Source organism: Boleophthalmus pectinirostris, unplaced genomic scaffold (genome assembly GCF_026225935.1).
Source record: "Boleophthalmus pectinirostris isolate CB_2022bp ecotype Guang Dong unplaced genomic scaffold, ASM2622593v1 HiC_scaffold_3, whole genome shotgun sequence".
NCBI lineage: Eukaryota > Metazoa > Chordata > Actinopteri > Gobiiformes > Gobiidae > Boleophthalmus > Boleophthalmus pectinirostris.
This window is the reverse complement of record NW_026571299.1, coordinates 32001059-32015752: the sequence shown is the minus strand read 5'-3', so window position 1 is coordinate 32015752 and position 14694 is coordinate 32001059. Positions and strand designations below refer to the sequence as shown.

At 35.7% G+C, this 14694-nt stretch overlaps 1 protein-coding gene across 2 annotated transcripts in view; it reads right to left on the bottom strand.

Moving 5' to 3' along the window:
• Positions 1 to 6985: 6985 nt before the first annotated feature.
• znf362a (zinc finger protein 362a) overlaps positions 6986 to 14694 on the bottom strand; it is a 27009-nt gene continuing 19300 nt past the window's right edge. For both annotated transcript variants that reach the window (XM_020932254.2, XM_055161035.1), the window contains exons 6-10: positions 13978 to 14305; positions 12561 to 12785; positions 11887 to 11965; positions 11198 to 11356; positions 6986 to 9331 (exon numbers count right to left, since the gene is read on the bottom strand). In XM_020932254.2, the coding sequence (XP_020787913.1) occupies positions 9209 to 9331; positions 11198 to 11356; positions 11887 to 11965; positions 12561 to 12785; positions 13978 to 14305 (914 nt within the window). In that variant the 3' untranslated portion in view covers positions 6986 to 9208. The remainder of the gene's footprint in view (positions 9332 to 11197; positions 11357 to 11886; positions 11966 to 12560; positions 12786 to 13977; positions 14306 to 14694) is intronic.

The following is a 14694-nucleotide window of genomic DNA, read 5'->3' as shown; positions in this document are numbered from 1 at the left end:
GAAAAAGCAGCCAAGAAATTAAAGTAACTAACTTTTACTATTGTAATCAAGCATATGTCAAAAAATGATATAACAAATGTATGTACAGGATGTACCTGAATCTCCGTTACCTGAAAAACAAGAGGAATGAGTGGAGAACTATAAACTGGGAAGGTGGGGTATTACAACACCCTTACCAAATGGATGGATGTAGCTGTGGAGTCATTGTGGCAAAGGTAACATGTAGGCTGTTATACGGGTCATCTGACAATGTGGATCACTCAATTGTTAAAAATGCAATTCATTTTTAGATGGCAAAAGAAATAATAGATTGCTTCCCCAATACACCGGAGTTTAATTTTCCAACAAATAAAGCAATGATGGCAAGAGAGAGGACAACAATGGCTGTAGAATTGCTGCAGAGGTCAGGTAGGCAATATATGGCAAATAAAAAGGGATAGCTATACTTTTATTTTATTAGATTGTTATTTTTTTCAGGCCAGAGAAGTTCATTTGGTATTGCAAAAATGTATTTTATTGGGTTCTTTATTCAGACCAAGAGTTTGTTTTCATACCTGACAGTTTAGACTGTTCACTAGCGGTCTTCTTCAGAGCGGTCACGTAATGTTGCTGTGACATGTCCAGTCAGCTGATTTAAACTGTCATGTATGAAAACAAACTCCTGGTCTGAAAAAAGAATCTAATAAAATACATTTATGGAAAAACAAACCTTGTTGGACTGGTTAGCTGTAGAGTTTGTGAACTAATGATAAAAATGTATCTTTTTTTAGTCTTTGATACAAACACACATTGTGTGATGTGTGCACGAAAGAAAGCACCAAAATGTCCTGGTCGGTGTCCTGCAGGTTGGGTGAGAATCATTTATTACATCTTACATAACAAAAGCCTTATAGTAAGGACAATACAGCACATTGTTACTTTTTTTTTGTTCCTAATGACAGATCCAGTGTGATGATTGCGATTGCTGGTTCCACGGAGAGTGTGGGGATGTGTCGGACGGACATAATAAGAGCAAAAGACGTCCCATGGAAATGTGTTGTCTGTGACTGAGGAGATGTTGATACATACTAACGCGCTGTCTGAGGCGATCCCAGTGGCACTACATGTAATTCTGTTTACCGTATTTTTCGGACTATAAGTCGCTCCAGAGTATAAGTCGCACCAGCCAAAAAATGCCTAATGCAGAAGAAAAAACATATAAGTCGCACAGGACTATAAGTATGCACTATTTGGGGGAAATTTATTCTATAAAATCAGAAACCGACATTTCATCTTGAAAGGCAAGTTATAGTAATAACAAAAGAATAGAGAACAGCAGGCTGAATGGGTGTCTGCTATGTTAACATAACATAACAGTTCGTCAGATAACTAAGTAGGGACAGTGTGAAAATGACCTGAATGTTTGTTGATGTTATGATTATCATTTCTTCAGAGTAAAAAAAAGGAAGAAAAAAAAAGCTTGAACATGTCTGTTTTATCTATGAAAGAAATCTCTAAAAATCTCACAAAGCGTTAATTCGGAAAAACCAAAAGGTGTAACTTGGTTTGGAGTTGGTAGGTCATCTGCTTTAGAAGCTACTGAAAAAAAATCACAGATTTCCAAGGAAAAAAATTCCTAAAAATCCCATAAAGGGTTAAATTGGAAAACTAAATGGTGTGCGTGATACCTGAGGAGTAGGACTACTATAATAACTTGGTTTGGAGTTGGTAGGTCATCTACCTTAGAAGCTATTGAAAAAAATCACAGATTTTCAAGGAAAAAAATTCCTAAAAATTCCATAAAGGTTTAATTTGGAAAACCAAAAGGTGTGCGTGATACCTGAGGAGTAGGACTACTATAATAACTTGGTTTGGTGTTTTTAGATTAATTGACCTGGAAGATATTGAAAAAATGCATTAACTAATTAACTCTCAAAATACATAAAAATAACAAATGTTTCATAAAACCCTTTTTTATTTTTTTATAAATCCCTTTTTTATTTCTTTATATATATATTTTAGCAGACTCCATTCAATACAATTGTAATTTATTGACGGTCCCTAACCCGCGGACTCAGCGGAGCTTTGGTGTACAGCTCCCCGCACCGTGATCGAGCAAGCGGGGTACAGGGAATGAACATCTCCGCTGTTGATGCGTAACTGAATATCGAACGTCTAACGTAAAACTAACTTCACCACGGTGCCTTTATGTCTATTAGTTCCTGTAGCGCATGGACTGAGATTGTCAAGTTGATATCAGATAAGATGAAGGACTGATAACATTTCTTAGAGCTAAGGAAGGAGTGGAGATGAATAATGTAATGGGAGGAACAGACATTTGTGTATTCATTCGTTGTGGAATTAGATCATTTGTCAACAAACAGAAGGCAAGGCTAGAAGGCATGAATTGGCTACATGAGAAAGGGATTCATATTAGTCTTGAAGCATAAATTGGCGTATTAAGGTCAAAATAATGAGCAGGAAACGTATTAAAGGGGCTATTATATTAAAACATGTGAATTAACATTTTGGACTCTCGTGGAGTCAAATAAAACTAAAATGGACACAAGTAGGACTAAACAGACTAAGGCTAAATGACTACATTCCTAGACTGTTTTAACAAAGCAAATACTCAAGAGCTAAAGTATTTGCTATATAGGTGCAAGTATGGCTTACAAACAGTACCTTCACATACCTTGGGGAGGCTATGGTCTTGTAAGAAAGAGGAAGACACTCAGACCTTTTTATTTTTCTGGTTCAGTTTTTCTAGGAGTCCAAAACTGGCCTGTATTATGTTTTTGGTGGGCTCTTGGCAACATTTTTTAAAGAGATGTGAATGGGAAGTAGTAGCTTGGTAGCATAGGATATATACAAAATAACAACAACATAACAAACACTCCCTTCTGCATTTAGGCAAAGTGTGTGGTTTTGACTGATCAGGTAATTAAAATAAAAACAAAATCAAGAAGACATATGTGTAAGGCTTCATTGCGCTTCATTCAAAGCTGTGTGTTAAGAAAATTTATGTTTTCACTCAGCCCCTATGCCTGCCCACTTGCAATTATTAAAAAAGACCTAATGCCACACACACCTTGCATAACTAAGGAAGAATTTTCTGTACAGGGAAATCTAGTACTTCTGTGTTTGAACTAAGGCCTTTTGAACAGAAAGTCAATGGATGTTTCAATTATTAAACCATTTTAGATTAAAAAAAAAAATAATAATAATAAAAATGAATAATAATTAAACAGCACCAGGATTTTGTACAAACATTTGCTCTAAATATGTGTGCACACCACAATGTGATTGTGTGCTTTTGACTCGGAAACTCACACACACACTGCTCGATTTACTATTTGTTAACTGATAAGAACCACCATTAAAGAAGAAAAGACGTGTTAAAACAAGCCTGTCTAAAGAAAGGGTTTCTCTAGTTTGTGCTATTTGAGCGAAAATGTTTGTTAGCAATTAAAATATGATAATCCTGAAAATTAAAGGTCCTAAATTATGCAAAATTGAGCTTTAAGCCATGTGTTACCTCATAAAAAACATGTCTGGAGTTGTATTTTGTTTCATTCACCCTGGTTTATTAGTCTGTCTACATTTCCCAAGCTCAAAATGCTCTGTTCCACCTTGATTCCACCTTTTGATTTCATGAAGTGGTAGTTTTGAAGTTAACGGCAAACTTTTACCTTTTGTTCAGTAGCAAAGGAGAAATTCAATTTGTCAGCAGGACAAAGATTATTTAGATCAAATACGTTTCACAGTTCATCCGAGCTGCTTCTTCAGTTCTGGTCAGAATGCTTGTGGACACTTCCTTATATCTGCATGCAGGGAGGAACAAACTGTAGTCAAACTAATACACCTACTTGTTTACCGTTTCTGTTAGTTAGTTAGGCCTATTGGAATGCACTGAATGGGAAGTCATATTAGCATAATCATTCAGGGCCATACTTATTCAGGGAATAATTACTTTTCTGTGGAAGAAAAGTAATTATTCAGATCTTTTAGGTTTAAATCAACTGGATGATGGTGAGATAAGGCCTGTACCTGGTCTTCTCTCTTCAGTCCACCACCTGGAGTAGGCCGACTGCACTGACAACTTTACCTGAACAAACACATTCACATTTGTATTAAACATAGAAGTGTGAAGCCTGAACTGGCAGTCTGCTTTTGTAGCTCACACCCACAGTAAACAGGCCTTAACATATTCAAATGAGTAGACTGACAGAAACGTCTTTACATCAGGACTGCACGTGTGCACTACTCCACCTGCCTGCTCCGGTGTTCTCCATGGCCCTGACCTGCACACACCTCTTTCCTGGACCTGGTGAGCTGGTCAAAAAGAACAAAAGGGTGCGACACCGGGCCAAACAAACAAACTTGATTAAAGGACTAAACCAGGACTTAATTATGGTTCAGATATGTTTGCTCCTGCATTACTCGTGGATTGTGGTTTAACCTAGTATAAATTCTTGTTAAGCTTCTATTTATCCAATTACTTTTATTTCATTTTTATATAGATTGATAGATACAGACAGAGATATCTTGTGTATCTTACTACATCACAGCATATCATAGAGCAAGGCTGTACATCTAATCCAGTTATCTGTCAGCAAAAGCCTGTGGGTTAGAGCAGAATGCAGGCTTTGGAGGAAGACTCTTGCATTGAACTTAACACTAAATGAGACTGATTAAAGCCACACTGTGTATTTTTTTAGCCAAACAATAGAGTAAGCTTTTTTATTTTTATTTTTTTGTTGTTGTTGTGTTTTTGCACTAAAAACCTGAAAAAACGTGTCCTTACTGTGAGAGGGCGTACACCTCCACATACTTGACTCGTAAGACCACTCACCTACCTAGCAAACAATAATGTCAACAAAGACCAAAACTTGTAGAAGTCATTAAAAGGTATTTTTGTACTTTTTTTGGTCAACTTTTCCCACAAACTAGGCCTACCATTTAACTGATGCAAGTGCAACTGAAGACAAAATTATAGCTTTGAACTGAAAAAGCTCAAAATTCAAATAATCTGGATTTTTAATTTATTTTTATCATTGATTAAATAAATCAATTTATTTATTTAATTAATACATTGATTTAGCATAGTCAAATAGACAAGTCACCCAGAAGTAGTCTGATCTGCAAGAAACTGAAATCTCATCATATCTAATTCTACTTAAAAAAAATTACAATTGTCATTTTGTTGTTAAATTGTTTGAATGGAAGTACTGATGAATCTCAGCTTCTTGCCTCAGTTGGAAATCTTCAGTTAGCATTTCTTCCGTCTTCCTGGTTGTGTAAATACTAACCACTTTCTCTTCTTCATTTGATGAAGAGCTGTTTGTCTCTCTCGCTAAAGAGGAATGCTGATGATCTCTACTTTTTCAGGCAAACAATCCAACAACTGGGTAAATGTAGTAATTCTGATAAAATCATAACTTCAATGGCCAACAAAATTCAAATCTTCTGCTGAAATCAGTAAAAACATATGCTGTAGTCTACACATCTGAAAACACAAATACTAGTAATACTTGGCAATTTGATCAATATTTCAGTACCTTGCTCTGTTCTTTCAAATGTTAGTGCTTCTTTTAAGGTGCCCTATGTAGCTCCACCTGCTTGTTATCAGGGAGTGGATATAGCTTTGCCTGCATTGTTGTACCTATCTCTGCCTTCCCAGAGGCTATCATATGAACCAGGTCAAATCTGTGGAGATGGGTCCGCTTTGGTTTTGAGCAATACCAAGATCTGTTGTTATGAATGACTGCCACGTAATGCCATAATGCAGTAGATTCTATGAAAGAAATGACATCCTTAAAGAGGCAGCATCACCACTAACTGAAGTGCTGATCTGTTACTATGGGGGAATTTGCAGCCCTTCACCCACCAAGGCCTATATTATGCAGAAGTGACTCTTGTGACAGTTAAATCATGTCATTGTTTCATTCACACACATTTTGAGTAATCCTTTATTATTAGTCTGCCTAAATGTTTAATTCCCAGGCTGAAATTGTAGTGAAGGTGTATGGAGTTTATAAACACAGTGGAGCACTTCCTATATTTCTACATGACATCAGAAGGTGGAAGTGTTTTATGCAGCCTAAATATGCAGAGTTTGTTTGGGTATGTTTGTGATGAGGAAACAACATAAATCAGAAAATATTGTAAAGTGGGCCCTTTAACCAGTAACTTGACCTCATGGTATGGTCTCTTACGACCAATTTCAGGGGCTTTCAGAATATTTTTAAGTATTTATTAGTGGGATAAATTATTCAAAACCATTTGGTTATGGGTCTCATCTTTTTTAAAGCATGCATACATACAAAGAAGGTTCAGAATTTACATACAAAACATTAAACGTTAAGTTTTTAAATTTGGCTATGTGTGGACATGTGTAACCTTGCAGAAGGAGTTTCACAGATTAAATGGCCTATATTACGCTGCTTTCTAATCTACAAACATGCCTGGAGTTGTGTTTTGTTTCATTCACACGTTTTTTGCAAATTCTGCACAGAAAACACTCTGTTCCCCCTTTTGATGTCATGTGGTAATACAGGAAGTGTTCTATTGTGTCATGGAAACTAGCAATAATAATATACAATTTTGCTATAATCTGGTGTAGAACATCTACTTTTTTTTTATTATCTTGTTTCTGCACAGTGCCCCTTCAAATAAAGACTAAACTAAACTAAACTTTTTAAATTCCATACACCTTCACTAGAATCACTCAGATAATTTTAGACCTGAAATTAGCAGTCTCTGAAATAGAGGTAAAAGAAACTGTTAATTTGAAAACGACCACTACATAATGTCACAAGGTGAGATGAGGTTTGGAGCTGTAGACAGACTAATAATAAAGGGTTACTCCAACATGTATGAATGAAAAAGCAACAACACAATTTTAACAGCATTAAAAGATGTCTTAATTTTGCATAATACAGGACTTTAACTGAGAAGAGAGAGGAGAGAAGTGACACCAGGCTAATTACAAAATGTCCTGTATATAAATATTTATTATAAAACAATAACAGATATGAAGTATTTACACTATAGCATGCTATGTAATATGTCAAAGTCTACTTAAAAAAAGTGGACAAAATGGTAGAAAACGTAAGGCTTATATTAAGGATTAATATTAATACTGAAGTGGCAAATTTAAAACAAAAATATTCAGACAGCTCAAAATAATCTCTAACATTTTGAGAAAAGACAAAAAAAGTGTGACATGAAAAAAATACAGTTCCACTATCTAAAAAGCATTTAAAGATGATTAATATGAAGTTTTGGAATTGGAATACAACATGTCATTGTAATGTAGACTTGTTACATTCAGTCTCTTGTTGTTATCTATTTTAACATATTTATTTGGTCATGTTTGGGCCTGAGGCAGGAAATATTTTGAATAATTATCAGCTTTTCCATTTCCATAAGTGCTATAGTGTACCTAATGATCATAATCTTGTTAAACTAAAAAAGGCAATTCATATTAATTGGTTTAGTGCACTTGGTGGACTTTAGGACGTTTTCAGGACATAGAATGGACCGTTAAGGTTTTAAATTGACAGGACAACATTAAGGGGCCCATATTATGCTATTTTCAAATCTATGTTATAATCTTGTCTCCTCATCAAAATCATACCTGGAGTTGTGTTTTGATGCCCTGCATATTTAGGTTGAGGATATGTTCCACCTTGTGAGGTCATGTGGTAATGCAGGAAAGCACTCCACCTCCATACATCTTCAGTAGAGTCAACTATCAACTAGCTAATCCAGCCCTAGAACTGCCCATCTCTACTGAACTAGAAGTAAAGGGTAGCTGTTAAGGTGAAAACTACAGCTTCAGGACATCACAAGGTGGAACAAAGCATTTCGATCATTGGAAATGTAGACAGACTAAGAATGCAGGGTTACTCAATCATGTTTGAATGAAGAAAAACACTACTTCTGGTATGTTTTTGATGAGGTACTAACATTATAACATGGCTTAAAGCTCTCAAGAGTCATGTTTGCATAATATAGGACCTTTAAGACTTGTCAGTTTACTTGTGCATGTACGTACCTCAGATATACAAAATGAAAGTGTAAAAACAATAAAATAAAGTGTGCATTTTGGCAATGACTAGTAAATTAGTCCAAAAGTGTCTATTATATACTTATAGTACAATACTCTGTACACCATTAACAGTACATTCTCTTTTCTCAAGCCATTTACACAGCTTGAGGAAGACGTTTCTTCTTTATGTAAATATAGTATATTTAATAACTAATAACAGGTAGTATAAAAAGAGTTATCATGACACAAAATGTTAGTATTCTACTAGCTGCCTTGGGCATTTTTTACTTTTTTCAAATGTACATTAAAATGTTTAAAGCCTGTTTTTGCAGGCTAGAAAGTGCTGCAAATCATCTTTGGATGTTAAAGTTAATATGACTGGAATATTGTGGAAAAGTCTCTGACCCATATATTTGAATGGCAGGTTTTTGCTGGATGTCATTCCTGGTGCAGCCCTATCCATTCATCCAGGCTTCGAACCAGCACAAAGAAGTCCTTGACTTCAAATCCCTTCTGGTTAAATGATAAAAAATACAGTTATGATAATCATTGTTTACAGTCACTATCATCCTCAAAACAAATACATAGCTTACATTTCAGTCTGAATTGAATTTTTATACTGCAGTCAACCTTTCACATTTTGATTAAACTACTGTGAGTCACTTAACTTTTCCACAGTATTTGACACGCACCAGTACCACCATTTTTCAACAAATACAGAAATGAAAGTAAAATATTAAAAGAGCACCCTTTGTTACTGGTAAAATCTCGGAATGTTTTTGGAGCCAATGAAATCTTAGAGCTGCACAATATATTACAAATACTTCAGGTTAAGTTTTGGTTCAGATTTGTTTAGATTTTATCTCATATCAAGTGCATTGTATTGCTTCATAAATGTAAAGTTAATTTAAGCTTTTACTTTATAGCTTTACTTAATACAAGGTGGCATTTCTGCTACTTTTAAGTTAATTTCACAGTGCATTCACTATGTACGATACTTCAACCTTAACCAAGACACATTTTAGCACAATTAGGATGGATTGCTAAAATATCTATGAGGAAAATATCAAGATCATTCCTTTTGTAACTGTTAGTTGTTTTAAACTGTTGTTAATATGTATTATATTGTGCAGCCATAGTCCAGATGAGGCCTTATACCAGAGAAGAGTCGGCTCAGATGAGGGCGATGCGAATGGGGATGGAGGGAGACTCTGTCCGGTGGATGGGAGAGTGGTGATGAGAAACTAAGTGTTCAACCATTGTGTGCTTCGCCATGTGCTTCATAAGATACGTCTCCTGTAGGAACAAGAGAGAGAAGAAGTAAATTAATGCCAAGAATGATTATACATTATGATACTGGCAAAGATTACTGCCTGTTTTACTAGTTTAAGTTCATCATCAAAATATTAAATTCATGTGTGATTTCTGTAGTAGTTTCTTGTTTAGTGAAAGTAGAATTTATTTGTACAATCCAGAAAAGTTCTAATCAGTTAGTGTTTCTTTTTTCTCAGTAATTTCTCAAATAACGTCAGAAAAAAGTTAACTTCTAAAAAAGTTTTGACCAATGTAACAATAACCACATGTAGCGGTACAATATTATCACAATTCTTTTTGCTTTTAAAATACCTTAGCAAGATTTTGGTGGAAATCTTTACTGTCATAACTCCAACAATTAAGATATAAAAGATATTTATTCATGATCTCTGCACTGAAATGGACAATTTTCTATGTATTTGCTTATGTTTATTAGCTGTTTCTACAATAAAACTATGTATTTAAGCAAAATAACTTATTTTTAATATAATCTGATATATTTGTGACAGCCCAGACTATTATTGTGAGACTTTTAAGATATGATATCACGGTATTTCGATTAGTTACATTCCTATTAAACAATAGCTTTTTAGTCAATTGTTCATGTGAAAGAAAATGTATTCCTGACAAAATAGGACATAGGAAAATAGAAGAGGAAAAAGATGGGAAAATCACGTAGGCAAATAATTTGTCTTGGCACATACATGATTATCTAAATTGAATTGTTTAATAGCACAATATAGTGACAGTATACAGGTGTTTCTAAAACAAGGGCAATTAAATATAATTATAATTATAAAATTGAATTTTCTTTGGGATCGATAAAGAATTTATTAGGAGAAAATGTCATGACTCACCATTAACAATCTTATATCTTTGCCACTCACTAATAAACTTCCAAAGGTTGTGATGTCATCTGCGTAACCTCTATTGTATTTCATCTTGCCTCTTGTAGTGCTTGCGCAGCCTATGACATTTTCTCCTGATAAATACTTAATCAATCCCAAAGGAAATTCAATTTTATATTTAGATTTAATATATATAATGTGAAAGAGCTGCTCCTGATTAATAACAAATATAAAAGTCGACTTCTCTGTTAAATGTTTAGTTTGTCTTTGACATTTAAAACAAGTAAACACTAGTTGAAAACCAGTGTACCACTGTTGGCTAGGCTTACATTCATCACTGACATAGACTTTTGGATCAGAGACAGCTGAACTGAACCTTTCTCTCCTTTAATAAGATGTTTCTGAGTCCGTGTGTTGAAGAAATAATATTCTGGACAAAAACAATAGTTACACGGACAAAAATGGGGCAAAAAAGCAAAGAAACCCATTTTGTCTGTTATGCTGCCTAAGTAGCACTGAGTTCTGCTCCTCAGTGCCACTTCGTCAGAATGTTAGGGTGCAATTTTTAAATTAAATTATATCAGTGCATAACCTTTTAGCATTTGAATAAAACTAAAATTGTAGTCAATTTTATTCCTTAAAGGTGGAGGGTCTGCCACCTGCTTGTCTCCATGGAAATGTTACTGTCTAGAACATTCCACAGTATAGATTAAACCTAACTATCATGAGAGAGAGAAGAAGGTTACAGCATGTGGACAGTTGCACCTATTCACAGAAGGAATTAATGTATTTTTGAGCAATAGAAACACCCATAATGAATAAAGGCTAGATGGATATGTTTATGTCATACTATGGAACATTCCAAGTAAAGCAATAACATCCTAAAAAAGACAAGCAGGTGGCAGACCCTCCACCAAAAAACTTATGCAGTGCACCTTTAAAGTTAAATCTTTTGGAGTGTATATCCATGAAAGGAGTAATAACTGTCAAAGGGCCTTACTGAGGTGTATGAGCGGCCACACATGCTGCAGCAGTAAGCTTTGGCATTCTTAATGGCGTGGGCAGACAGATGGATCTGCAGGGAGGCGGAGTCTGAGTAGGCACGGTAACAGTTCGAACATTTGAAGGGCTTGTCTTTGTTGTGCTGTCTCTGGTGTGACTGAAACCAGAAAAGCACAAGTCAACACATGGTGTACGAACTACTCAAGGTTCAGTTAATCATTTCTTAATCCACTTTCTTATGGCATTTATACCATTCCTGTAACATGCAACCAGCTTTATGAAATCCAACCTTCTGAAAGATATAGTATAATTAAAGCCTTACTATATAACTTTTTTTGAATTTTGAATGTTTTTTCCATCTCCACAAAACAGACTTTTATGATTGTAATCTTTCACAGTATGACTAAGTATGCTTTTAACCATCTATTTCCGTGTTAGAAAAATTACAGAGTGTTACTTTAATGTGACATAACCAATCAGATAATGAAGCACTTTACATGTAGGTTGGCTTTTGTTAGTATAGATTGATCACAAGAAAGTTTAGTTTATATTTGCAAATACAGATAGGTAATACTTATTAAATTTCAAATAAAAACCTTACACACCATACATTTAAATACAGAAATAGAAATTGTGAAAGACCACGCTTGGCTGCAGGTCAAATGAGACTTGGAGTAAATGTTTCACCTGGAGATTTGATAACTGAGTGAATGCTTTGCCACACCCTGGATGGATGCATTTGTAGGGCCGGTCTCCTGTGTGGATTCTGAAATTAGATAAATATATGACAGATTGAATTTTTTAGGAGAAAATAACAAACTGAAACTCAATTCTAAATGTGTTAGTAAATAAAAGAAATGCAGGCAGTGCTAAAGAGTGTTTTGTGTTGTGAGTAATGTCATGTGGATAGATTGAGAGTTACAAGTACAGCAATCATCATGATAATAATTTAATAAATAAATACATTTGAATTTGCACAGTCAAAACTATGGGGCCCAACCCAACCTAACCCAAGTGGTTTGTCTGTTTGTTCATTTTGTCTTTGAAGTGTAATATCAATATTTTCTCATTAAATGCATAAAAAAATCTTATGAGGCAAGATAAGCATCAAAGTTTTAAGGTAATTTCTACCAAAGAATTCTAACCTGCTTTGTTATTCCTATTTAATATAAGTTTCCAGTTGCTCTAGTCAATCTCTTTGATTATTACAGTGACAATTACTGTGAGAACTATAGTGTCATGATTTTACACAGTTATTGACACATGACTAAAGAAACTTAACAGTAACATTCTACTGTATATCTAGTAATATGTAACCATACCATAGTCCCCAACCTGTTTGAAAGCATATATTTTCAGACCTGGTGTGTTGCTGCAGATGGGAAAGTTGTCGGAAACACTTCTCGCAGTAGGAGCAGCGGTAGGGTTTGACACCCAGGTGGATGCGCAGGTGCTGGGACAGGTAGGAGGCGTTAGCAAAGGTTTTGGAGCAGTGTGAACATTTGTGAGGTTTGGCTTCGGTGTGCGTCTTTGAGTGTAACTGCATGTCTGACTTTGAGATGTAGGTCATGGGACACACTTTGCACCTGGAACCATAAAAAAAAACAAAAAACACATCAGATAAAATTGAAAGTTTTGAATATCAGTTGGGTGTACAAGATGGAAGCTATTTGAAACACTATATAAACCAATGTGTGAACTATGCAACTGTCAGTGAGCCAATGTTTAAGAAAATCAGTTGTTAAAGGAGCTACTGGATCTAACAATTATTTTTTCTAGTGCTTATATTTTAACAAGTTTAATGCCAAACTGTGGAACATAAAACTGAGTACAAAATAAAAAAGGTTTAACCATAGAAACATGCTTATTGGCTCAAGAACATGTGGCCTCTTTGGCCTCTTGACAAACAATCTATTTTGCAATGTCTTTCAAAATGTTTTAACATAACCGTGTGTCAAAACTCTGAGGAGATTTTTGTTTTTCTCATGAATGAAAGGAAGTGGTGGTACAGATAGTGGCTAATTTAAAGGCCATATCGTGGCAGAAGTTTGACTTTATTGTGTTTTGACAATGTAAATTACCTAAGAATATTAAACAGTCGCTATTATATACTCAAAAATATAATAAATAGTATATAATATAGTATATTTACTAGCCATTAATGTTTGCACAATAAACATGTCTGCAGGGTGCTTGCAGTAATGCTACTGGAATGTAAACTGGTTTAACTTAATTTGAATTTTAATTACTTGTCTAGTCATACCATAAATTGTATAAATTGTCTATGGAGATGTTATTGCTTTGTCTAGACATTCTCATAGTATGGCATTAAACCTGTCTGTCTTGCATTTATTCAATTTATTATTTATTAATCTTGTATTTTTGAGGTGCTCAAAAACACCTAAATTTTTTTTGACAGGCGGCAGTAGCTCAGTTGGTAGAGCTTTTGTCCACTGATCAGAAGGTTGGTGGTTTGAATCTTGCTCTTGACATAAAAACATCATTGGTTGAGCGATCAGATCCACTGACCCAAAGGTTGGTAGTGTGATTCCAGCTCCCACAAATATGTCCTTGGGCAAGACATTTAACCCACCTCGCCCCTAGTGTCTGTGTTCACTGGTGTATGAGTGCAAATGGCTTTGAGTACCTTGAAGGTGGAGAAGTGCTATATAAAGTATGTGTGTGTGTGTGTGTGTGTGAACATGCATTCTGGCAACTTAGTGAAGAGCTGTTTTTTTGCTAGTACTTTTAACTATCACTAACTCTTATATCTCTCACCTGTAGGTCCTCCCCTCTTTGGCTGTGATGGTGACACAGGACTGGTCGTTGCCTGAAGCTAAGATGGGGTAGGGCACCACAAACACAGAGGAACCATTCTCCGCTTTGATCCTCTTGTGCCCCCTCTCGACTTTGGGAGGGGGGCCCAGCAGTCCCACCAGCCCTCCAGGGTTCTTCCCAGGCTCCATGCAGTGAGCGGGGGCCAGCCCAGGGATCAGGTGGGCCCCTGAAGCCCCACCCAAACGACTGTGGGTGCCAGAGGGGGGCGTGGTCGGGCTGATGATGTCAGAGGTGTTGAGGTTACCTGTCCGAGAAGCGAGAGCCACACCTATAAAGGTACAGAGGATAATTACCAGGTGTAGACTAGACTAGAATGTGAGGGTGTTATGCTCTCAGAGGACAGATGGGGCTTGTATTCCTGTGTCAGTTTCACATTTTCTTAAAGGCACACTGCGTGATTTTTCTGGTGGAGTTACTGTCACTGTCTTGTAGCACCATCAGGCCATGTTACAAGTCAGATCTATAGAGCGCTGACTCGATTTATAGAAATAACCTAATGCATGTCTTTCAATGTACTTTGGCACTAAACATAGATTGATGACTTAAATGCTACATTTCTATAACATTTCAGGCTAAGCAATCACATGTCTATGGGGTATCTGACACTCTACCAGTTAAATAGTTTTCTTAATACATTTAAGAAATGTCCAAAAGGAA